The sequence below is a fragment of the Hyaena hyaena genome, unplaced genomic scaffold (genome assembly GCF_003009895.1).
Source record: "Hyaena hyaena isolate Hyena2069 unplaced genomic scaffold, ASM300989v1 scaffold_250, whole genome shotgun sequence".
NCBI lineage: Eukaryota > Metazoa > Chordata > Mammalia > Carnivora > Hyaenidae > Hyaena > Hyaena hyaena.
In genome coordinates, this window is record NW_024080882.1 from 1818813 (window position 1) to 1845907 (window position 27095).

At 35.8% G+C, this 27095-nt stretch overlaps 1 protein-coding gene across 3 annotated transcripts in view; it reads left to right on the forward strand.

The window, feature by feature from the left end:
- DTWD2 (DTW domain containing 2) overlaps nucleotides 1–27095 on the forward strand; it is a 169452-nt gene that overhangs the window by 98708 nt on the left and 43649 nt on the right. For all 3 annotated transcript variants that reach the window (XM_039244954.1, XM_039244951.1, XM_039244953.1), the window contains exon 4: nucleotides 1056–1248. In XM_039244954.1, the coding sequence (XP_039100885.1) occupies nucleotides 1056–1248 (193 nt within the window). The remainder of the gene's footprint in view (nucleotides 1–1055; nucleotides 1249–27095) is intronic.

Consider the following 27095-nt stretch of genomic DNA (forward strand, 5'->3'; position numbering starts at 1 on the left):
CATCATTTACATTGTAACACTTGCTTCACACAGAGACTCTTGATAATGAATTATTGTTTGTTTCTCTATAATTCTTGGGTAAATACAGATATATCCCAACTTGATCCAACTACCAGCTTGGATCTAATTTATTTAATCGCAAAAGTAGTGAGCATTTATAGTGGTAGAAATAGCAGCTATCTGGGTCATCCCTGACGTTTGGCCATCTAACCCCTACACAGATTTGTTTGTGGATGAGAAACTTGACCCATTTTTAGGGTAGGTCATCCCATTTTGAACCATATTAAGTGCCTCATATAGTACTTATTCAGGAAATTATTATTCACTAATAATTTTTTTAAACTAAAATTTAGTTTTTAAACTAAAGCCAGTTAAGATTATTGATTTAATATTAATCTAGCAATTGAATGATTAACTTAAGCTTTTGTTAGAGTAGATGATGTAACCATGGAGGAATGGTTAAGAGACCTACTGCTTTTGGTATCCTTTGTGAATGGAATTTAAAAATGCTTGTCTTCAGTTTTTGGCCTCTAGTATACAGGAAAACAGTTGAGTTTTATGTATCAACCCCCAGTGACTTTCTAAATTCATTTGATGTTTATTGAAATTGTTCTGTGGCTTCCCTAGAACTTTCTATGGAAATAGCATATCTGCAGATAAGATCATTTTTGACCTTTATGCCTATTACTACTTTTTCTTGTTTTATTGCAATAACTGGGAGTTTTAGTACAATATGTATTAGGAGTGGTGAAAGCCAGCGTTTTTACCTTGATCCCCATCTCAAGGGAAGTTGTTAAATATGATACTGGCTGTACATTTTTGTAGATGCCATTTATCAGTTTGAAGAAGATGCCATTAATTATCTTTAATTGACTTTTTACCTTGTTTCCTTCCCTTCGAGGGTGTTTTGTTGCTTGCAGACAGTGACTGCCTCATTCACTATTACATCTCCAGTACCAAAATGCTTTGGTGTCTATTTTTGAAGGAAGCACAGAAAGAAAATAAAACTTTATTCCCCTCACAGTCTACTAATGCTTTTCTTTTAAAATTTTTAGAGATCCTGAACTTTCAACTGTTTGTCGGAAATCTGATACATTGATATTATATCCAGGGGCGGAAGCTGCTAATTTGGAAGAATTTATATTAGATTCTCCTATTTATCCTTCCACAATCATCATCATCGATGGTACATGGAGCCAGGCTAAGGACATTTTCTATAAGAATTCTTTGTTCCGGCTGCCCAAACAGGTAACCTAATATTTTAACGTAGAACAAATGCAATTGTATAATTTTGTATGTTGTATATGCTTTCTGTGAGGGGTAACACTTACATTTTTATGTATGTGTTTGATAGTATTTATGGGTGTGAATGCATGTATATAGATACGTATATGCTTGTGTATGTGTGTTTGATATATATATATATATATATATGTAGAAAATTTGAAATTTATTCTTTTTTCTCAATTCTTACCACCAAACTTCACCATAGTTTAAGTCTTTGACTATATTTAGAGTATCTCAGATATTTAATCATTGAGGTCTATGGATTAATTATTTCTGTGTGTATTAATGTTCTTGTTAAGTGTTATGTTTAAATACTTCTGTTTGGTAACTAAATACCTTCTTCTTGTTAGGAATGACTGAGTTTTTATGAAATACTTTTTCATCATTCATTATTTTAACTAGTTTATCCCTCCGTTTGTGGATGATGATACATTTCCTGTATTGAACCATTCTTGTCTTCTTGGAAGGAACTCCGCTTGATCATATATATTATCCTTTTGACATATTGCCAAATCTTAGATTTTATTAAATGGCATTTGGAGTACCTGGGTGGCTCATCAGTTAAACATCTGACTTTGGCTCTCACGGTTCTTAAGTTCAAGCCCCACATCAGGCTCTGTGCTGATAGCTCAGAGCTTGGAGCCTGCTTCAGATTCTGTGTCTCCTTCTTTCTTTGCTCCTCACCTGCTGATCCTCTGTCTCTCTCTCAAAAATAAATAAACATTAAAAAATTAAAAATAAATAAGCAAATAAATGGCATCAAATTATATAATTTGTATTTTTTTGTACTTTTATTAGTAGGTTTGGGTATGAAGATAATTTTAACTTTACCAAATGAATTGGAGAGATTTTAGTATTTTTCTATGACCTAGAATAGTTCGAGTAATATTGGAATGTCTTGCTTCTTAAAAATTAGATTGAACTCATTGGAGAAACCGTCTGATCCTGGTCTTTTTAAAAGTTATAACTTTAAATTCTTCTTTCAATCTCTTACGGAAATTATTCAAGCTTTTTCCTTCTATTTGGTTCACTTTTTAAATAACTTTTATCTTTTTGGGAGAATTATTTCTTTTCACCTAAGTTAACAAACTGGTTGATATGTACCTGAATGTATTCTTAAATACTTACTTTAATTTAATCTGAGTATGTCCTTTCTCCTTTCTAATCATATACACTCACTTTTTTTTCCCCTTGAGCATACTCAAAAGATGTTTCTACATTTTATTTAGCTTTTAAAAACATTAACCTTTAGATTATTTGAATGGCTATTATACTTTCTTATTTCTTTAATCTGTACTTTTATCTTGATCACTTTCATCTTTTGCAGCTTGTTCTGTTTTTGTAAGATTTTACTATGTACTATGTTCCTCTACTAAGATTAGTGAGTTCCTTCTTTAGTTATAAAAGGAGAGAAGGCTGCCATATTTCTTCTTGTATAACTTTCATTGTATCCTATAGTTTTGGGTTGTTGTATGTTTGTATTTATAGCATTGATATAATTTGTAATTTGTTTTGATTTCTTTCTACCCATGGATTATCAATGGCTTCTTAATTCTCTGGCGTTATAACATTTTTGTCCCTATTTTATTTTTATTTCTTATTTTGTTAGATTGTGATAAAAGAACATTGCCTGCAATGTTTTGCATTTGTTTATGATTTCTATGTGGGTTAGTACATGGCAAATTTTTGTATCTGTTCTGTGATTATAAAAAATTCACGTTTTGAAATGATGAAAATATTTGCCTTTTTTAAGGCTTGTTATTTGCATTTTTCTTTATACTTTAACTTTTGTCATATATGGGGTGTTTGATACTGAAAAAAGTATATGAAAAGCTTCTGTTCAGTCTTTTAAATGAAGTTATCTCTACTTTTCCCGTAGTTTGTGTATTTATCTGCTCTGTTGTATACATAACAAGATGTGCACTTCATGAAAAAGAATATAGATTCTAAAAATTATTTTATTCTAAAATAATAATATTTGCTGAGAACATAATCTCACATTCTTTGTAGAGTTCATTCCCTTTGATTAAAATGCAGATATGATTTTTAGATGAGATTCAACTATGCAAAAATAGTTCTAAAAAATAGCTAACTTGTTGAGTGCTGTGAAGGGGCTGGTCCCAATTTCCAAGTGCTTTCCATGCATTAACTTGTTTAAATCTTCCTCAAAGGATTGTTACTGTCTTAGATAACACGTAAGGAAGCTGAGGCGCAGATGTCTTAAGTAGTCTGCTTTAGATCAGAGAACTGTTTCACAGCGAGCTGTGATTTCAACCCATGTAGTTTTGAGCCAAAGACTGTGGTTTTAACCGATGTGGCATGATGCTTATTAAAGGGGAACGTCCATTGAGGGTACTTACCTCGGATAGCTTCTATAGGTGTCTCTGGCGTGTTCCACAAGAACCCATTCCTCAAAGGCATGGTTGCTTTCAGGTTGTGGCACATTTTAGCAAAATCTGTGTCCTTATTACAATTGGATATTGCCCAACACACAAAGAAAGGTCAATGAAAGTCTTGTATCTGTAAAATGTCTTGGTGAAAATATTTGAAGGGTTTTTCTGCGTGCTTATGCCATGCCTGCGTCTCTCATCTTTCATTTAGTGGTAGCTATGTGAGTCTCGTAGAAATGGACTACAAAGTCACAGTAAAAAGATTAGGAGGTATTTTAAATTTTATCATTTACCAAATGTATTTTCTTCTTTAAATTGAGTAGCAGATAAGGAAATAGGTAAATTAAATAATTTCTTCAGTCCAACTACGCTGTATGTTTTTATCAGTTTTTCCTTTTCTTGCTTTTCCAAACCAGAAGCAAATATAGGTGGATATGTGTTTAACCTCGAAATGGGTATATTACAACCATCAGAGAAAATGCTTAAAAGAAACACTAAATAGACTTGAGTAGATGGAGGAAAATATCAGCGTAAAGTAAAGTGAAAGGCAAATGGTTTTCTGGAAAAGTATGAATCCAATAAAAGCTTCATAAGCTTAGAGTTCTTAGAAATGAATAAGGTGAAGGTGAAAATCTAAAAAAAAAAAAAAAGGGCCATACATGTGAAAACTAAGTAACAAAGTTCACAAAAGAGCAAATAACTGTATTTATAAAAATCATAACTTAACCTTTATGTTAGAAGAAGTTCAGAAGTACAGAGAACATCCTGTATTATCCGGAAATAATACAGACATCCCTCAAATGCCCTTAAGTTTAACATTTTGCATTATTTGCCTTATCAGTCTCTCTCTGTGTATTTTGTTCTTTTCTGAGCCCTTTGAGAGTAAGGAATAGATAACCAAATTTATTTTTTGAAATTGAAAAGTTGCTAGCGCTAGCAAGAATGTCTTTTCCTAAATATTTTTTTTTGCCCAAAATAAAAAAATAGTAATTTAAAGCCCAACACAATTTATAAAAATGTGTATGTTTTGAGATAGTTTAATCTTAATATTCACGGGAAGTATGGGTCATCTTAGGAATAATAATACACGTGGCTTTTTAGAGTGTCATACAGTACCCTGCCCAAATATACAAGTGTGACTTGGTTTGACAAAATATGTTTCTGGAAGTTGCAAAAACCTGTGAAATCTGTACATTTACTCTTCCTAGAAAAAAAAAAAGTTTTATATGTGTACATATACATACATATACACAGATGGATGGGGTTGACTTTCTAAATTTTTTAAACATTTATTTATTTTTGAGAGACAGAGAGAGCATGAGCAGGGGAAGGGCAGAGAGAGAGGAAGACACAGAATCCAAAGAAGGCTCCAGGCTCTGAGCTGTCAGCACAGAGCCTTCTGAGCTGTCAGCACGGAGCCTGATGTGGGGCTCGAACTTACGAACCACAAGATCATGACCTGAGCTGAAGTCGGACACTTAACCGACTGAGCCACCCAGGCACCCCAGGGATTGACTTTTTAAAGTAACTAGACATATCTTTAGATATCTGTCAAATGATATTATAATTGTAGTGATCTTGTAGTAAGTTCTCAACTACCTTCTGTAACACTAAGTTGCTTATTTTTAATAAATTTTCCCATTCTTGAAAAATTTCTCATTCATATGTAATGATTTTTATTTAATAAGTAACTGTTCCCCAGCTTTTATGGAAAAATTTTTTTATTACACAATAGACTTTTCCAGGGGCCCTGCTTTAGTAAGTGAATACACTCATGCTCTAAGTAACATGCATCATTCATGAGTAATTAACGACAGAACTCCAACTCTAACTCAAACGGAAAAGAAAGTATACAGGTCATGTAACAGGGAGGCTCAGAATGGGGAGTTGTGGCTACAGGCTTACCTAGATCTGGTTCTCAAGAAGCTTTCTGTTTTGGAGGTTTGCTTCCTTTTGTGTTGGCTTGATTTTCCTTTTAGACAGAATGGACTTCTCCCTGCTACTGAAAGATGTCTGTGGCAAGCAGCAGATTGATCTCCCCTTGGCTTTATTTATCTTAACAGAAAGATTATCTCTCTTTCCCAGAGTGGAATCCCCCTCTTGTTGAGGCAGGAGTGAATGGTGGTACCACTGTTGACAGCAGAACCACATGAATCTGGAAATTTCTCTGAGGACTTGGGATGTTGTTATCAGGACTGTTTAAAAGCATGGATGGGGCAGACCAAAAAACTTATAGATAACCAGACCATTATTCATCAGTTGTTTCCTTGTAAAAGCAGGTTTGTTTATACATTTTTTGGTTCATTCATAGTACTGTAGAGAAATAGTTTCATAATTTTCTCTTGTGGTCTTGTTCACCAAGTAGAAAACAAAAATGTAAAATGTAAAACGAAAATTCAGTTCTTGCCTAAGTTTCCCAAACCTATGAATAATGTAAGTTGATTAGATTATATTTCTAAATGTAATTTGTCAATTTTTTTTTTATCACCCCATCAGTACACTTGTATCCACATACCTGCTTTTTGGATAAACTTGTCTTTGTGGTTACTCTTAGTTTAGTCGATCCGTTTAGTTTCTGTAGTAGTATAAAATTTTTGCTGTAAATACATAAGAAAACATGGCAGAAAGAAAAATAAATAGAATGAAAATCCAAAGTATTGCTTTCTTTACAGAAAAAATATATAGTTTTTTTCCCCAAATAAAATAACCATATGTAAACTTCAGACTTACCTATTTGAAGAATGAAGAATTGCAATACCCTGCCATTAAACTGGCCTCTTTTTAATCCATGTTTCTTATATACCCAGACCACTTGGCAGTGAATCTCTTCCCTCAGCGGAATTTTACACAGGACATTCTTGACATTGACTAGGAATAAATCCTAGGTGAATATGGAAATGTTTGTGGAGGCTCCCAGCCTTCTTCATAAACTTATTTCCAGTGAATTATTTGCATATTCTTGCTCTCCTGCCTTAAAACTTCCACTAAAGCTGAATTTCTCATTTGATAAGCAAGAGCACTGTTGGGACCACTCAGGGACTAAAACATTTTCATGAAAACTGTTTCTTGTGTCTACACAGACCTATTATAGACTAGTTTATGTACATGTCTAAACTGTTGCCAAATTCAGTCATCATTATCCTGTTATTGTTTTATTGAGATATAGGTGATAATGTAACATCATATTAGTTTCAGCTGTATGACATAATGTTTTGATATTTGTATTTATTGTAAAATGATCTAAATCTAGTTAACATCTGTCAACATAAATAGTTATAATTTTTTTTCTTGTGATGAGAACTTTTAAGATGTATTCTCTTAGCAACTTTCAAGTGCACAGTACAGTATTATTAAGTGTAGCTGCCATCACCATGACTTACTTATTTCATAACTGGAAGTTTGTACCTTTTGACCCCATTCACCCATTTCATCTTCCCTCCACCCTTCACCTGTGGTAACCCAGGATCTGTTCTCTGTGTCTGGGAGCTCATTTTTAAAAAATTAATTTATTTTAGAATGCACACATAAGTGAAGTTATATGGTGATTGTCTTTATTTGTCTGACTTATTTCACGTAGCCTAATGCCCTCAAGGTCCATCCATGTTGTTGCAAGTGATAAGATTTTCTTAAAAAATTTTTCTTTTAATGTTTATTTTTGAGAGAGAGGGAGAAAGAGTGTGAGCAGGAGAGGGGCAGAGAGAGAGAGGGAGACATAGAATCCACAGCAGGCTCTGCGCTGTCAGCACAGAGCCTGAGAAGGGGCTCGAATGTGCAAACCACAAGATCATGACCTGAGCTGAATTCGGACACTTACCGACTGCTCTACCCAGGTGCCTTACAATTTCCTTTTTTGAATGGCTGAATAATATAATATCCATTGTGTGTGTGTGTGTGTGTGTGTGTGTGTGTGTGTACGTGTGTGTATGTGTGTGCGTGTGTATACATACGTACCATATTTTCTTTATGCATTTATCCATCTGGGAACACTTAGGTTGTTTCCATATCATGGTTATTGTAAGTAAGACTGCAGGGAACATGGGGGTGCAGACACCTTTAAAGTTTAGTGTCTCTGTTTTCTTCAGATTATCTTAAAAATATTTTTAAGCTTATTTATTTATTTTAAGAGAAATAGAGACAGCACGAGTGAGAGAGGGGCAGAGAGATATGGAGAGACAGAGCCCAAGCAGGCTCCATACTGTCAGCAGAGTCTGACATGGGGCTTGAACTCATGAAACCCTGAGATCATGACCTGAGCTGAAACCAAGAGTCCGGTGCTCAATCAACAGAGCCACTTAGGGACCCCTTCAGATTATCTTTTTAATTTTATCCAATATTCAGTTCTTTTACTTCTATCACCAGCACCAGCATTGGGAGTTGGCTTACTTTTTAATACCCTGTTTCTTTCCAAAAGAAACAATTTTTTGTAATATGTAAAAGATTCTGGAAAACTAGGGCAGATGCTGTTTCAGTCTGTGACTCCCTCTCTCTGACCCTCCCCTGCTCATGCTGTCTCTCTCTCTCCTAGAAATAAAAAAATAAAAAAAAAAAACATTAAAAAAGAAAAAACTAGGGCAGATGACAGTTTCCTTGAGATCTAGATTCTGAATAACCTGTTTTACTTACTGTTTGTTAAGTGACGTTTGTACTGTGTCTTCCAATAAATAGGCTTTAAATTAGTGCCACATTTCATGTCATGAAACTGCAGTATCCTTGGGGCATAGTAAGAAGAGTTGGGGCATAGTAAGAAGAGTTGAATGTTAAATGCAGAATGCCGGAGGTTTATTATGTCAGTGATTAACTTTTTGGATAATTCATAATTTTGCATATCATTCATAATTTTGGTGACAGACTATGTCCATACCTCTGGGTCTCTTCTGGCTCGTGCCTTCTATTTACATACAGAACTTGAGTTAACATGCTTCTATTGGTGGTGTGATTCCAGGTAATAGAACATGAATTCTGAGAACCGTGATCTTGCTATATGTGAAAGGATAATTTAAAGAAAATTATCAGAGGGGCTCCTGGGTAGCTTAGTCGGTTAAGTGTCTGACTTGATTTCAGCTCAGGTCATGATCACATCGTTCATGAGTTTGAGCTCTATATTGGGCTCTGCGCTGACAACGTGGAGCCTGCTTGGGATTCCCCAGGGTGGCTTAGCCAGTAGAACATGCAAGTCTTGATCTTGGGGTCCTGAGTTTAAGCCCCATGTTGGGCCTACAGCTTACTTAAAAAAAGAAAAAAAAAAAAGAAATCTCTATATGAAATTCCTTGCCTCCCTCCTTCCATCTGTTCCTCATTAAGTTCTTAATGGTGAACATACTTGTCTTCCTGGAAGAAATTCTCAAAGCCCTTGGCAGCCAAAATTGTAAAGTTTGAGCCGGAAGAAATCTTAAAGATTTGCAAATCTTTAAGTGTTTCAGAAAGGAGGAAGCTAAAAGCCAGTCAACAAAGGACCCTTTGGAAATTGCGGCTAGTTATGGGGAAGAACCAGGCGTGTACTCTGCTTCTCCTGCATTCTAACTCGGCATATCAGGCTAGCCCTCGAATATGCTAATTAAGAAAAATTTGGATTGCATTTATTGTAAAATTAACCCAAATTTATGCTTTTATGTCACAGATCATTTTGTCTGACTTAGTGCCTAATTAAACTGAAGACCTTGTAGTTCTCAGGTAAAATCAGTCAGGTAGAGGTGTATAGTAGCGGGGAGTGCAGGGGTGCGCTCCAGCTTCCTCGTCAGAGTGTGCTTCATGGGCCAGCAGCACAGGCATCAGTGGGGTTTGCTGGAAATGCACAATGTAAGTTCTCACTTGCGAATGACTCAGCATCTGCATTTCAGCAAGATAGCAAGATCCGCAGGTAATTCTTGCACACATTTAAGTTTGAGAAGCGCCGCTGTACTAGGTATTTTTCCACTGAGATATAACTCACGACCTTAAAACTTAGCCCTCTAAAGTGTACAATTCAGCGGATGTTAGTGTACCTACAAAGTTGCATGCCTGTCACCAGTATCATACTCCACAGTGTTTTCAGATTCTGTACTTCCTTCCCCCCCCACATGCTCTGTATCCATTAGCAGCCACTTTCCTGCTTCACCCTTTCCCAAATGCAGGCAACTCACTGCTCTCTTTGTTGTCTCCGTAGATTTGCTTACTAGGGTATTTTCTGTGGATGGAATTGGATGTTTCCAAGTTGATCCTTGTTGTAGCACATGTCAGTGCCACACTCCTTCTTCTGGCCGAATAACATACCAGTATGTGCACATGCCACATTTTGTCATTAATCCGTTAGTGGACGTTTGGTTTGTTGCCACTTTTCATCTCTTCAGGATGATGCAATTATAAGTATTTGTCTATAGGTTTGCCGTTCTTTTGGGTATACACCAAGGAGTGGAATTGTTGGGCCACTTAGTAACTCTGTTCTTGACTTTTTTGGGAACTGGCAAACTGTTTTCCAAGGCAGATGCACTGTTCTACGTTTTCTTTAGCAATGTATGAATGACACAATTTCTCCATAATCTGGCTAACCCTGGTTATGTCGTTTTTAAGAAAGTTTTTGTTTCCCTAGTAACTAGTGATGTTGAGCATATCTCTGTATGTGCAAACTGATGAATGTGAAACAGGCTCCGAGCCCTGAGCTGTCAGCACAGAGCCCATTGTGGGGCATGAACCCATGAACCATGAGATCATGACCTGAGCTGAAGTCAGATGCTTAACTGACTGAGCCACTCAGGTGCCCCCATTTTTCTTATTTTAAATTAGACTTACATACATAATCTTTTACATATATTTATGTACCTTTCTTATGAGAGATTAAAAATAGTCACACACAATTACTCATATCTGGGTGTCATTTTCATTTAACAGGTGTTGAATGTCAGTGAGATACTGAAAAATTTTATTATGGTCTACATGTTGTTGATATCTTTTGGACGTATGACTCATTAAATCCATGAAAAGATATAATTTCCTGAATCAAATAGTCTGCCTTTGAAGTAGGAGAGGGAAAACTGATGATTCCTGATATGTGTGGTAAGACAGGGCTTATTAACTATTGCAGCAAATCAGCATTTCAGGCAATAGTTAATAATCTCCCTTGCCTTCCTTCTATGCTTCCAGATAGCCCCCTAACTGCATTTCCCTCTTGCACCTTTTTAGAATTGAAAGTATCTTGTGTTTCTTTCTGGGTTTTGTTGTTGTTGTTGTTGTTGTGCTCATATACAGTAGAACTGTATAGTTACTTAGTGTCACGGTATAGTTACTTCTAGTGAAGAGTCACTTCCGAGGCCCGTGCACCATTCAGACATCCTGTAACTGATGTATCAGTGCTGTGAGCTCTGTAAGCCCTGAGTATGCAGAAACAGGAACATATTCACAGACTATCTTTTCCCAAGGCTGGAGATTCTGAGCTCTAAGTTCCATACATAAGGCTTATAACAAGGGAATTCCCAAAGATGGTGATAATTGTCAGCCAACAGTATTGCATCATAGCAGCCTGAGCTGACTGAGACACCTCTCTGTCAGTTAACTTGGAGAAATGCCGTTATGAAAGGAAAACAGGAATGTAAAATATATTATTACACTGTCATCCAGAAAAGCTTTTTCACCTTTTCACTGAAGTAGTTCTACTTTGTTTTTTCTTTTGTTACCTGTGCTTTTGATTTCATATGCAAAAAGTTATTGTCAAATTTAATGTCATGAAGCTGTTTTCTTGTTTTCTTCTAAGGGATTTTTAATTTTAGCTCTTATTCAGGTCTCGAATCCATTTTGATTTAATCTTTGTATATGGTGTAAAATAAGGGTCCATGTGGGTCCACAGTTTTTCCAGTTTCATTTGTTGAAGAGACTGGCCGTTCCTCATCTCTTGATCATCTCTATCTCATTGTTTTATGTCATATTTAAATCATTTTTTCTCATGCATATTTTATTTTTTTCTTCAGTTTCATTTCTGCTTTTTAGAGTACAGTACTGTTTTAATTCTTTTTTTATAATAGTTTTAGTATTTTTTCTTCTATCTTTTTCTTTTATCTTACCTATTATTTTATAAAGTTAATGTTTCCTTTCCTTGAAAGGACAGAAAAGTTGTAGTCTAAATTTTTTTCCCTCTGAAATAAGTCTTTTGATGTGTTCTCTTTGTCAACTGTTTATATGTTTGTTCATTTATTCACATATTCATTCATTCACTAACTATTTGTGCCACACCTATCTCTTGAATGCTCTCTATTACTGCTCTGATTGTTCTCTGTTTTATCGGTGCACTAGAATAAACCTGATCTCTGTCTTTGTGGAACTTGCAGTTTATAGACAGTGACATCAATTTATTAGGTAACCACAAACAATGATAATTGTGGTCTTCCTGCCTGTGCCCCACACTGTAGGGTTTATAGTGGGCTTGAATGTTTTACAGCTTACTTTGCTTGAGATATGGACATTCTTGTCAGGGCCTTCTCTTGAGATAAACATGGTACAAACAGTCTTAATGTACCTAGGAGCTTTGTCTTAAGACTTGGGTCATGGCTTTGGGGATTAAGAAAAAACTGAAGCAGGGGCGCCTGGGTGGCTCAGTCGGTTAAGCGTTCGACTTCGGCTCAGGTCATTATTATCTCGCCATTCGTGAGTTCGAGCCCTGCATTGGGCTCTGTGCTGACTGCTGAGAGCCTGGAGCCTGCTTCAGATTCTGTGTGTCCCTCTCTCTCTGTCCCTCCCCTGCTAGCGCTCTGTCTCTCTCTGTCTCTCTTAGAAAACTTTTTATTTAAAATGAATATATGATGAGAATCCATTGAAGAATATATGAAGTATTTTATTTTGCATTAATGGAGAAACATTGTCTAGGGTAACCTGAAAACTGAAAAATCACAGGTTATATGAAATCTTCAATACTTATAGTTGTAAACACAATAGATACATTTTCCTTATGAATTCATACATTAACAGTGAGATTTATGTTTTATTAGGAATGGCAAAATGATTTACTAGGAATGGCATTTGCAAAATGGCAAATGATTTATTAGGAATGGCAAAAACAGTCATTCAGTGATAACAGAAATTGGAATTTTTATTTCTCAGGAGTTTCTTATTGATCTTTTAGAAATAAATATAAAGCAATGGACGCTTGAGAGGCTCAGTTGGTTAAGCATCCGACTCTTGGTTTTGGCCCAGGTCATCTCAGGCTTGTGGGATCAATCCCTGCCTTGGGCTTCGTGTTGACAGTGTGGAGCCTACTTAGGATTCTCTCTGTCTGTCATTCTCTCTCTCTCTCTCTCTCTTTCCCTCCCTTCCTCTTTCCCCCCTCCCTCTCTCTCTCACTCCCTTTCTACTCCTCTTCCCCAACTCTAAAAATAAAACATAATAAAAAATTAGAATTAGAAATACATATAACTTCCTGTGAAGATTTGTTACAGTGTCTTCTGTAGATACCAAAGGAGAGAGAGTGTGATGTGGAAGTTCACTTTCCATCTCCCTGTCCTTGATTTTCCTTCTCACATTCTCTTTTTTGCACTATGTCAGAGTGCAGTAGGTACATAATCTCCAACAGTAATGTTTTGAATTGTCCTTTATCATTTGCATTATCCTGCCCTCAACATGATGCATTGGTCTACTCTAGCACTTTTTACTTGTTCTTGCAGCTCAGTAAGCCCATCATCACTACAGATTCCTTGTTGGGATCCTTGTGGTGAGTAGATGCCTCTAAGAATAATCAGCACGTACTTACCTTTCTCCCATGAAGCCTCTTAAAAATTTCATGTATCGTTGCCTTGTGTTTATTTTGTGAATGTATAATCCTTTTTCCCCTTTGAATTTTATTCTGTAACTCCCATGCAGTAAACTGCCCATGTTTAAAGTGTCTAGTTTGCTGAATTTTGGCATATGTGTGCACCTGTGAAATCATCATCACAATGAAGGTGATAAACATATGCCCATCACTTACTGAATTTTCTCAAGCTTTGTCCTCCTTTATCTCCATCTTTCCCCATCCCTGGACAACCAGTGATCTTCCTGCCACTCTCAGTTACTTTGCATTTTGTGCAAATATGATTATACATTAAATCATATTTTGGTATGATGTCTGTCACGTGGCATAATCATTTTGGCACTCATTCTTGTTGGCGTATAGCAGGGCTCTGTTCTTCTGTATTATGTGGATACACTATTCTTTGTCTACACGGGCGTCTGTCGATGGGCTGTTTTCAGGTTTACAAATAAAGTGGCTGTGCACATTCACTACGGATCTTTTTATGGATATACGCCTTCCTTAATTCACCTAGGAATGGAATGCTTGGATTCAGATAATAGGAGATGTTAAACTTCAAAAATAAAAATTTTTTTGGCGGTTTTGGAAAACCTCCAGACTGTTTTCCAAAGTGGTTGTACCATTTTATATCCTTGCAGTTAGGTTCTGAGAGATCCAGTTCCTTTGCGTCCTTGACAACACTTGATAAGTGTAGTCTTTTATTTATTTATTTATTCAAAACAATTTTTTAATATTTATTTTTGAGAGAGAGAGAGACTGAGTAGGGGAAGGGCAGAGAGAGAGGGAGACACGGAATCCAAAGCGGGATCCAGGGTCTGAGCTGTCAGCACAGAGCCCGATGTGGGGCTTGAACTCACCAGCCAAGAGATCATGACCAGAGCTGAAGTCAGACACTTAACACGTGAGCCACCCAGACACCCTGATAAGGACAGTCTTTTAAATTTTAGCCATTATAATAATTGTGCAGAGATATCTTCACTAAATTGGCTAAATTTGCATTTACCTAATGATTCACATCTTTTCATGTGCTTGTTTGCCATCTGGCTTCATTGGTAAAGTGTACATCAGATCTTCTGCCCATTTTAAAATCAGCTTCTTTGTTTTCATATTAATGAGTCTGAGAGTTCTTTTTTCTTACCCTGTACTGCTGCAGGCCCTTGAGTCTGAGAGTTCTTTATGTATTCCGGGTACCCATCCTTTTTACATATGTGATTTGAAAATAACTCGCCCTACTCCATGGCTTGTCTTTTCATCCTCTTCGTATAGAGTCTCTTTGGAAGTACAAAATTTCTCAATTTTGATGAAATACAATTAATAAATTTTAAAATACATGTACATGATTTTAAAGATAAAAAAAATCTGCCAGGTAAGTCAGCTTATGTTACCTTTATACATGAAGGATGGAAAGAGATAAAGTCTCAAATTGTTTGTGGTTAACCAAGGTATGTTACAAGTATATAAATCTTCAGAAATAGAACTGTTAAAATTCTCTTATCAGGGTAATCACTTATTAAGCAAGGCAACCAATTAAAAAACAAAAGAAAACAGATTTGTTAGGTAAAAGCTAGAGTCACAGGACATGGGAGGATTCTTTGACTCCAGATGACTTGAGTCCGTAACCAGATGCCTTGTTACTTTGTTAAAAGTAAACATTTGTAAGGATGGTTTCATCACAGAAAATAGAACAGCATGATTACAGTTGTAACTTAACAGACATGTCCTATGCTAGACTTGTGTTCTTGTGAATGCTTCCGGTTCGGCCCGTTATCAGGACAGACCCTCCAACTCAGAATGTTCTGCCCTCTGCAGCTCTGGGAGAAAGAGCCTGAACATCTCTTCTTGTCTTCCTGAGATTCCTTTCACTAGCCATTGCTAGTTAGGAGGACTCGTGTTCTCAAAGATAAACCAGAAATTCCAGTAGTTACTAACCCCTTGGAGGAAAGAACAAGACTAAGAAACTGAAATATTTATAGTGTGAGATTAAAAAAGAAAAAAATTAACAAATCAAATAAGGATAACTAATGTTTTATATACAAAATATGTAACATCCATGCATAGACACATAAACATACACACAATTATATGATGTAGCTCTTCACAGAGGTTACTTTGTCTTTTGAGGTTTGAGTAAAATTGTCTTCTGTCCCATATCAAATATGCTGTGGAAGTTTTCTGCAGAAATGTCATAATCACCTCTTGCTCTGAATTCCTACCCTTACCTTCTCTTTTCTCAGCCTTGTGTCTGTCCAGATGGGGAAGGTTGCACCTTTCCTACCATTTACCTCACATCACTCAAACAGAGCATTCATGTGTATGCAGAATCGACTAATGAATGTTGCGTTAGATGGAGTCATGGCTCTTGCAGAGGGTTGTAACGAGGTGAAGTATTCAAAATTGGATGTTCACAGGCTCCTGGCTGGCTCAGTCAGTAGGGCATTTGACTCTTGATCTCAGGGTTGTGAGTTTAGGTGCCATGTTGGGTGTGGAGATCACTTAAAAAGAAAATCTTAAAAAAAAAATTAAGAGGTGCCTGAGTGGCTCAGTCAGTTGGGTGTCTGACTCGATTTTGTCCCGGGTTCTGATCTAACGCATTTTGGGATCAAGCCCCGTGTCAGGCTCTGCGTAGTGGGGAAACTGCTTGGTATTCTTTCTTGCTGCATTTCACCTGCATGTGTGTGCATGAACTCTGTCTTCAAACTGAATAAACATTAAAATAAATAAATAAAATTGAGTGTTCAGTAATTCTGTGCTTTCTACACATGCTTCTAGTTCCTTTGACATAATTCTTTCTCCCTCTGTCTCTCTCTCTTTGTGCATGTCTGCATGTCTGCTGCTTCTGTTTTTCCTTCTCTTTTACCTTTTCAACTTGCCACTGCTTACAAATTTGATAGAGATTTAAGTATGTCTTTTAGTCATTACCTCCTTATCTATCTCATTTTGTGGGGGAATTTTCCTGAACACAAGCAGAAGCCTTAATGTTACCTGGTTAGAAAAACAAAATAATGCTTATTCCTGCCACAATTATACACATTACTCTGTAATTAGTGTGTGTGTGTGTATGTGTGTGTGTGTGTTTGGTATGTGACAATTTGTGGGTCTTTTTCTGTGTCAGTACAGTACGTAAGTATGATAATTCATGTAACTCTTCCTTTTACTGGACATTTAAGGTGTGATTGCTATATTTTAGTGAACATCTTTGAACACATTAGCTTTTTGAACATGTGAGAATTTTTATTAGATTCATAGAAGTGAATTTTGGGTCAAAAAGTATGTACATTTTACGTCTTGAAAGATCCTGCCAGGTCAGTCTCTAGTAACAGTTTATGAAAGTGTCTCTCATCCCATTCTCTCAACAATCCTGGGTATTATGTTATTTTAACTTTTGCTGATGTGATGCTATGAAGTGGTATCTGATTATTGTTTCAAATGTCTTTTTAACTGAATCACGTATTCTTGCTGTAACTCCAAATTTAATATAGATGCTACTGCTGTGCATTAAGTGATGTTGAATATAATCCTGAATAAGGAAATAGATTTTGATCCTGTATTCTTTGTGACATATTTTTTCATATTGGTATATTGTAAAATTTATCTAAATATTAATTTCTCTCTGGCTCTTTCATTTCATTTGAATAACAAATATGCATTAATGGAGGAGATTATGGTGATGCTAAAGTTGGTAGAGATTCTACTATCATTAATATTATTATTAATTTATTTTTAAATATTTGGTACATAACTTTTTCTTACATTTCTGGGGAACTCAATTTTATTTTTAATGGGATTTTTGTCTTCATAATGATAGTATACAATGTTTATAAGAGTCAAATGTTTTTTAATTACAAAAAATTTTCTTTATGATGTTTATTTTGAGAGACAGAGTGCAAGTGGGGGAGGGGCAGAGAGAGAGAGAGACAGAATCCAATGTAGGCTCCAGGCTCTGAGCTGTCAGCACAGAGCCCAATGTGGGGCTCAAACTCACAAACTGAGAGATCATGACATGAGCCAAAGTCGGACGGTTAACTGACTGAGCCACCCAGGCGCCTCTCTAACACTCAACTTCAAAAGAACATGTAGGAGTGCTAAGAATCTCTGTTAGATAGTTAGCCAGAGATTTGGAGGTCCTAACCCTGTCCTTAAAAATTCTCATAAGCTTCAGAGGACCAGATCATACTTGTATTCTCCACGTATTTTAAAGCCAGCCTCAAGTGTTACTGGGTTTTTACTGTGTAGAATTGGAACCCTTTTAACCTCTTAACAATGATTAGTATTCCCATTGGACTATAGTTTATAACTAATGTTTCAAGAAGGCTGTTTATTTCTAGTTACTTTGATGTGCAATGTCCATTTCTCTCATAATTTCTGTCTTTATCTTTTGAGAAGAAATATTGTCGACATTCTTTGTACTTATGAAAACACATTTATAATCCTTACTATTTATGTAGCAATTAGTTTTCAAAGCTATTTAAAATTTATCTCCTATGTTTCCCAGAAAAACCTTTTAGGCAATATTGTTGCCACTATGTTGTTAGAATAATGACTTCAGTTTATATCATTTTGGACAGTGAACATCAGTAACCAGATTTTTGCTGAAAAAGTAGAGTTTTACAATGTATTATTTTCAGTGTAATAATATTAGGATACTTTTAATGAGTAATATTGAAGATAAATTAGTAATAAAATCTGGTTACAATTATGATATGATATAATGTATAGATGGACCCAAAGCATATAATTTAATGTCAAATATATAGAAAGATCATATAGTAATGCAAATGTTTATATGGCATAAAAGGATATAAACAACTTTTTGACGATTTGTTAGGAATAGAGCATCTGGTCCTTTGATATCATTAACAACCTTGCATGCAGTCCAAATCTCGAGATCCATATGGCAATCAATTGTGTATACATGAAAGAAGATAGCTCAAGAATATTATAGACTTATGAGTTCTGGGAGATTTTAAGTCTACTGTGAATAATATGCTGATTACCATATAAAGTAACAGGTTGACTTTTCCCAAATGGATGCTTATAGAGGTGATTGTGCCTGAAAAATCTGTAGTTCTTGTTTTTACCCTCTACACTGATCAGAAACGTTTTAAATACAAACAGTATGTTCTCTAAGTGTGAATAAGATCCACTGAGATAATTATGTTGAAGAAAAATTGTGATAAATGTTTGGATAGAACTATAAATTTAACTGTGAGCATTCAGTTTCATCTGAAAATGTAATTTTTTGGTTTATGGAAGTCTGAGTACTCTTAGTGGTTTATGATACATGATTTGATTTTTATTTGAGTATAAATGGATTATAGTTGTATATATGCATGTGCTTTATAATCTTAGCTATACATCCTCACAGAGGTACCTACTTCTACCTCATCCATCCTCTAAATATTTACTGAGCCCCTACTGTATTTTAGGTACTATTCAAAGCAAAGGACACATTAAAAAAAAAATCCTTTTGCCTTTGAACTTTTGATAACTGATATTTCAAGTGTCACATTTGCAGTTCTCCACCATTCAGTACTTTATAAAGTTAAATTATTATCTTTTTATGAATTATTTTGTTTCTCAGAGGATCACTGGATATAGTGATATATATTGATATAGCATAAGGTAAGAAAAGGTATTATATGTGATCATGTAGATAATTTCTTAGAATATGTTTCATGGTAAATTGCCCATAACATGGAATCAATAAAAGGGAAATAAGTTTGAATCCTTAGTAAGAATTTCAGATTATAGTGAACCATCTAATTTAATTTTGAGTTTGGCTTGTGTTAAAAATAAATATTCCTAATGAAGTCATTTTGTTCTCTTGATGATCTGAATTGATAATTTACTTTATGGATAATTAGGACACACTTACAGCAGTTGTCTAGTTTATGTTGATAGGTCTCAGACACAACTGGCAAGCTATTGCCATACTTACTTAATCAGATACAGTATATCACTTCTGTTTAGACTCACATGGTGCACCCCAGTATATGCATTCCAATGTATGTAGTGTTTTCTCTAATTACCGGAAAAGTGTGATTTAAGCAAGGTAGTAAGCTTTACACCCATTTTTGTCTCTGTTTGATTTTATTTTGTCTCTGTTTGATTTTCAGTAAAATCAAATCATTTCAGTAAAAGTCAAATCATTAAAAACTAAACTGCTCAGGATTGTAAAACCATTTAGTGTCTGGTTTTCCCCAAATTTAATTGTTTTCTGTTGCTTCACTGTTTATGTATTTAAACATAGCTTAACATTTGGCAGTGTTAGAGTGTCAGGCATACTTATGGTGCAATATATGTACTTACAAGCATTTGGAATCCTCACCCCCTTTTTTTCAGTGTTTAGAATTTTGCCATTTAGAGAGAGACCAGATTATTGATAATGTTGTGACTATTAAAATATACAGGCATAGTATCTTGGAAAATATAGAAACTGGTACAAGTTTTAATAATCTTTAATATAATTATAAATTATAATTTATAATTATATAATTATAATATATAAATTTATAATCTGTTTATAAATTTAATTATATATTATATATAAATATTATACATTATATTTATACAATAAATTTATACAATATAAATTATACATTATAAATTTAATTTTATTTGCATATTATATTTTATAATGTAGTTATATCTTGAGAGAATATAAAATATATGTGAATAAATACTTGAGTAGCGATAATGATTTTGAGACCCTCTGAATATTTTTTTCTATAATTGGTTTTTGTTTGCTCTATTACCTCTGTTGTCCAGTCTATCTTAAGGCAAAATACTTTATCTTTTTTATATGTCAGGATTGTGACTCTGCTTCCTGGGTGGTTAAAAACTTTTCTTGGAGGAGGGCACTTGTTGGGATGACCACTGGGTGTTGTATGGAAACCAACTTGACAAACTATGAAAGAAAAAAAAGTTTTCTGCAAACTGAGGAAGGCTTTATTCAGTTCACTGGTACAATTATGCCCACATTATCTTCAGAGTAATATCATATCTGCTAAACTTGCCCGAAGTTTTACAGCATTATTCTGTTTACAGTTATTCGTTTAGGGATGTTTATATGACAATAAGTAACTTATATTTGCATTTAATATAATTTAAATGGAGGGGCACCTGGGTGCCTCAGTCAGTTAAGCATCCGACTCTTGATTTCAGCTCAGGTCATGATCTCGATCTCAGGGAGATCGAGGCCCACATCAGGCTCTGCATTGACAGTGTGGAGCCTGCTTGGTATTCTCTCTCTCTCCCTCTCTCTCTGCCCTTCCCCTGCTTGTGCTTGTGCTGTCTTTGTCAAAAAATAAATAAACATTAAAAAATAGAATTTAAGTGAAACATTTGTGAAGTCAGTAGGCTAGAAAGTATAAGAATGTTCATATTAACAGTATTTACAGTAGCCTCAATTCTCATCAACAATAGAATAGATAAATTGTAGCATATTCATTGAAGTATTCCACAAGGATAAAAATTAAACAATGAGTAACAACATGAATGAATTTTATAAACATAATATTGTTAGAAGAAGCAAGACTATCTTTCTGATTCCCTTTATATAATGTTTAAAACTGGAAAAGCTGGTTTAGAGGTCAGGATAAAGATCTGGGTTTTTGTTGTTGTTGTTGTTGTTTTTTGTGGGAGCGGGAGGGCAAAATTAAAGGAAAGGCACATGTGAGGTTTTTCTGGTTTCTGGTTATATTGTTTCTTGACTGGGGTAATGGTTACAGAGGTGTGTTCACTTTGTGAAGATTGATGGAGTTGTGCATTTATGATTTGGACCAACCTCTGTCTGTATATATTAAACTTGAAGAGGTTTATATATACAGTTGATTCTTGATACCTGTGATCGGTTTTGTAAAATTACTGTAAACACTGGAGTATCACGAGGCTATTGGCCCTAGGGGAAATACAGGATTCATTTCCTACAAAGCTCTGATCACATCAGTTTTGTCAGTCAGTCAGTGCATGACCTTGTTTTATGTGTGTTTTTGTTTACAGACACCTTATTTAATACATACCATTGATTGATGAACTGAACTCATGGCCAACAGCGCCTTATAACTCATGCCGGAGTGAAACTTATCCAGCACACATATCATAGCCTTCCTGTGCTTAGGAACGCTAGGCAGCACTTTATGACTATGCTGGGGGCCATTTTTAAACCGTGAAATCACCAATGAAAAGCACAAAAACACACAAAATCTGGCACTTAATACACTAGCAAAAGAATACGTGAACAGTATGAGAATGGACAGACACGAGGCAGAGCACCTCTGTGTTCTCCCTCCGTTGGGGTCATGTGTGTTTTGGGCAACTCGCGTCTTCCACTCTTCTATGCATGAGCGTGTTTGCAAATGACTGTGACACCCAGAATACTGATTTTGTACTCAAAAATTAACTTTAACAAGCAGATGATTACAGATACAGAATCTGTCAGTAATAAGGATTGCCTGTTTATATGTGATTCCTGCTAGTACATGAGTAAATGTTTTTAGGTCAGGTATGCAAGAGGGCTAAAGATAAATTTTTGCCTCTTTGAACTAAATTTAAAAAAAAATGTTTTAATGTTTATTTTTGAGAGACAGACAGAACATGAATGGGGGAGGGGCAGAGAGAGAGGGAGACACAGAATCTGAAGCAGGCTCCAGGCCCTGAGCTGTAAGCACAGAGCCCGACAGGGGGCTCGAACCCACGAGCTGCGAGATCATGACCTGAGCTGAAGTCAGATGCTCAACCGATTCAGCCACCCAGGCACCCCTGAACTAAATGTTTTCAATAAAAATTTATGTAATTAAAATTGGACCAATTCAGTATTTTCTTTTTTGCATCAGATTACCAGTTTTCATAATACTCATAATTTTTGATGACAAGCTTTGTGAGATTGAGTATTTTATCTTCTGATTCTTTACTAATTAGAGATTCATTGTAACATTCACATTTGCTTATTTTTTCCCAATAGCAACTGACCAGTAGATTATTAATTTTCAAATGGCATAGTATATATTTTTCAGAATAAATTCTTATTTAGGTCAACCATTAGGAGACTTCAAATGTACCAGTACAAAAGACTGAGATTAAAAATTAATTTTAAAGTAGTAATTTTACTCTGAAGTTATTTGCAGTGATGCATATTTCAAAAAGAAATATTTTTAATACATTTGGTTTTCTGCCCTGAACCCTTTTAACCTCTTTTTAAGTTTTTGATAGAAACAGAAGATGTGCCATCTTGGATCACGTCAGGCCAGTGGTTTGTATAGCCTAGTACACTCTTTGTGACAGTGATGTGAGGCTTTTGTTCCAGTCGCCTTTGCTGTATGTACAGAAAGCAGGTAACAGATTAGACTTGATGTTCTTCGGAACATGCTTCCAAGAGTTGTTGGCATCTAGGAACATGGATGGTAAATAATTTCCTATGCAGAGATAGAAGTTTCCCTAAATGGTAGTGGCTTGCTCTGCTTAAACTCTTCGTGCAAGCCATGTGGTATATGGTGAACACCTGCTTTTCTCTGAGAGTCTGGAATTTGGTCTGCGCCAGGCAGAGGGCACCTACATGACTGACCTCCAGCACCGTGTCTGCCATGAGCTGCTCTGGTGGACGACACTTTACACAGGTTGCCACAGTTCAGTGCTCGAGGACATAAATGCGTCCCGTGTGACTCCACCAGGAGAGGCATCTTGGAAGCTTGTGATTGGTTTCCTCTGTCCTGTGCCACCTGTGTCTTTTCGCTTTGCTGATTTTGCTTTGTGTTCTTTTGCTGTAATAAATCTTAGCCATTAAGTTCAACTATAAGGTGACTTGTGTGAGTCCTACTGAGTCACTGAACCTGTGTGTGGTTTTGGGGATGCCTGACACACGGCTTACCAAAATTTCACAGAATGTAGTATCTTAAAACACTTACCATTGTACTATACCTCACAGTTTCATTGGTGAGGAATTCAGTCATGGTTTGACTTGGTGTTAGCAGAGGTCACTTGGTGGTTTTCATCTAATATGTAGTCTGGATTGGAGAGCTTCATGCACATATCTAGCACTTTGGCAGTGAGGGACAAAAACTGAGTTCAGCTGGAACTGTCTCCTGGCATGCCTATGTGCGGCCTCTGCCATCGGAGTCCTGAAATACCAATTAAGAAGTCACAGTATCCTGAGTAGACAGGTCATTCATTCATTTATTTTATACTTCTGGAATGGCCTGTATTTTTATTCCTAGCTAGAATAATTGGAGTAATGCATTCCATATATCACCACATATTTTATAGAGCTGTTAATTCCTTTTATGTTTCCCAGGCCACCTAATACAAGTTAAAGAATGTCTTTTTGTTCTGCTAGATCATTCTGTGTTCATGTTAGCCATACTCTATGTGATTTTCTTAACATGTAATATCTTTTCTTGGCTCTCATCTTTCTAAGGAGAGTAGTCTTTATTATATCCACTTAAGAGAGAGACTATTCTAGTTGATTTTATCATAGTCATTTCCAGATTCTTTTTTTTTTTATTTGAAAATGAAAAATCTGACCTGCATGTGATGCGATGGGCTCAGATGCACCAAAATGTTTGTTTTCCAGAAGAACTATGGAAACATGAATTCCCTTTGCAGAAGATAGTAGTGCTTTTTATGGTAGAAATTATTCTTACTCAATATGGAAAATTTTTCAACCTGTGATGAGAAATGTTTACTTGTTTACCCAGAGGTTTGTCGTTTCTGGAGAACTCATGAAATCTTTTTTTCATGGATCACATGAAACATTTTTGAAAGCTCTCTGTGCCTATTTTGTATTTTAGCTCATAGTTTGATATTTTCACATTTGAGTTCCTTTGGAAGTCCTGAGTTAATGTTATTCAATTCTAATTTATTTATTTTCAGCAATCATGTTTATTTTTCAGCACTAACAATAAATGACATCTCTATGGGATATTACTGCAAGTTAGCAAATAATTTAGCTTGTATTCCAGAATTTCATGTTAGAGGTGGTTTGAATGAGTATTAATAATGGTCCCATATCTTCGACATCATCAGCCCATGCCAAGGCTCAGGATGTTTTCCCAAGCTTGGGAATGTAGGTTACAACTGGAATGAGAATGGAGGTTTTTTATTCTCATCTTTACTATCCATGTGTGTCCACTCAGGTTTAGGGGCACCAGTGCTTCCATACTTCGTCTTGGTGTTTGAGTTTTTTTGGGGGGAGAGCAGTTAATCTTCCACAGGGTATGGGAGGATATTAGGCACTCCACTTGCATCAGGTTTGGACAGTTGATGCTTTGAGCTTGATATTTGGATACTTAGGGTGAATCCTGAAACATATGATCACATGTACGGTGCTTTTGCTCGTTTAGAGTGCTCACTGTACATGACTTAATTTCAGCCTTGATTTCTTTTTCTTTTTTTCCAGTCTTGATTTCTGATTTAATTTCCATTTTCCCAGTGGGACAGAACTCTCTCTGAAATTCCTACCTTCCTAATTCTTGCTCTTAAAAATTGGATTACAAAAGTCCACCCACTGGCTGGAATCTTTCGCTGAAGAAAGGATCATGATGGTGCTCATCTTGTCTTGCTGAGTAGTTGGAGTGCTTCTGGCTATTGAACCCCCATTTCAATGCCGCTAAAGACATGGTAATTTACACTGTAGGTCACACTCTTTTGGGGCTTGCTCATCCCACCTTCCTCCTTTTACTCATTAGCATATATTGAAGTCGATACCATAGTGAAGACTTTTTGTTTCCATCTGAGTATGCTACTTTCTTAGAATAATCCTAAGCTATTAATTAGCTGTAGAATCTTTGCACTTAACCATGTTTTCATAGTGTCTTCTGAACTAGTCTCATTAAAATGCAATTGATGATTCAGAATCTCTTTAAGGTAATAATTTTCAATCTGGAATTTAAAGCAGTGGTTAGAGCCTGAGGTATGTATTTGTGGATCATTTCGAGGTAGGAACTAAGTGAAACCAGGCTATGGATATGTTATCTAGAATGAGACAATAAGGTTAAAAGAAAAGAGTAAGGTTGGGCCTTAAGGAGCTCAAGTAGTTAATGGCCAGGGGAGAAGGTTGGAACTGCAGAAGAGACAGAGGATGTGTAGCCAGAGAGAAGGGAAACCAGGGTGTCTTGGGTAAAAAAAGAATGTTATTGTGAAATCGTTTAAGATGAGAACTGGGGAGTATGCATTAGTTTTAGTGACACGATGCTCATTATTGGTTTTAATAGGAGTGTTTACTCTTCAAGTGATGGTGGAAACTACGTAGCATAAGGGACACGTGGAGGTGAAGAAATGAATCCTGTTAGTGTAGAAAACTATCTTAAGTAGTTTGGCAAGAAGAGAAAGGAGATGAAAACTGGGTGGAACTGTTAAGTTAGTAGATGTTTTGTTTATTATTTTTTTCATTAGGAGAGACTTACAAATACTTACAGGCCAGTAGAAAGAATTTAGTTGAGGGAGAGGTCAAATGTGTCCTAGAAAGAAAGGCTGTTTGATATTTGATACTACATAATGTTTCCAAAGAAGCAAAAGGGATGGATAATCAAGCTGGTTTGAGCAGTCTTTTCCAAGTTTTTTTGTTTGTTTTTTTTTTTTGTTTCATATTCTTTCATTTCTCTTGAGTAAATACCTAGGAATGGAATTTCTGTCTTCTGTTTAAGTTTATAAGAAAAGACCAAAGACTTATCCAGAGTGGTTATACCATTTCATTTCATCAACATTGTATGAGAGTTTCAGCTGTTCTACATCCTTGCCAATACTTGTGTTTTCAACTTTAGCGAATCTAATGGAAGAGTAGTGGTATCTCACTGTGGCTTTGATTTGCATTTCTCAGAGATTAATGTTTTTAAGCATCTTTTCAATGTTCTCATTTGCCACGTGTATTTCTTACTTAGTGTAGGTTCTATCCATTTCTATTTTGGGAGGATTATTTTATTATTGAGTTGCAATAGTTTTAAATATATTAGGCAGAAATGTCCTTTCTCAGACTTATATGTTGTGAAGGTTTTCTCTTGATCTGTGTTTTGCTTTTGCCTTTCTTAATGGTGGTTTTGAAGAGAACAGAAGCTTTTAATTTTTTTTTTTTTAGTTTATTTTTTGGGAGAGAGAGAGGGAGAGGGAGGGAGAGCACAAGCAGGGAAGGGTCAGAGAGAGAGAGGGAGAAAGAGAATTCCAGGTAGGCTCTGCACTGTCAGCATAGAGCCTGATGTGGGGCTTGAACTCATGAACCATGAAATCATGGCCTGAGCTGAAATTAAGAGTTGGATGCTTAACCAACTGAGCCACCCAGGAGCCCCTAGAAACTTTTTAATTTTAATCAAATCTAGTGTTTCAGTCTTTTCCCCCCCAAGGTTTGTGTGTTTTATGTGCTAAGAAATCTTTTTCTACCTAGAGGTCACAAAGATTTTCTCCTATATTTTCTTGATAGAAGTTTTATTTCTTTAGTTGAGTGACAAATTTTGAGCTGGTATTTATTATCTGAATTATTGTGTGTGTGTGTGTGTGTGTGTGTGTGTGTGTGGTATGAAGAGTCATATTTTATTTAAAAAATATGATACCTAGTTCTTCTAGCACCTGTTTGTGGAAAAGCTTTGTCATTATCCTGTTGAATTACTGTCACTTGTTTGTTGAAAATACTTGGACCATGTGTATATTAGTCTGTTTCTGGACTGTCCTGTTCTATTTATGTATGT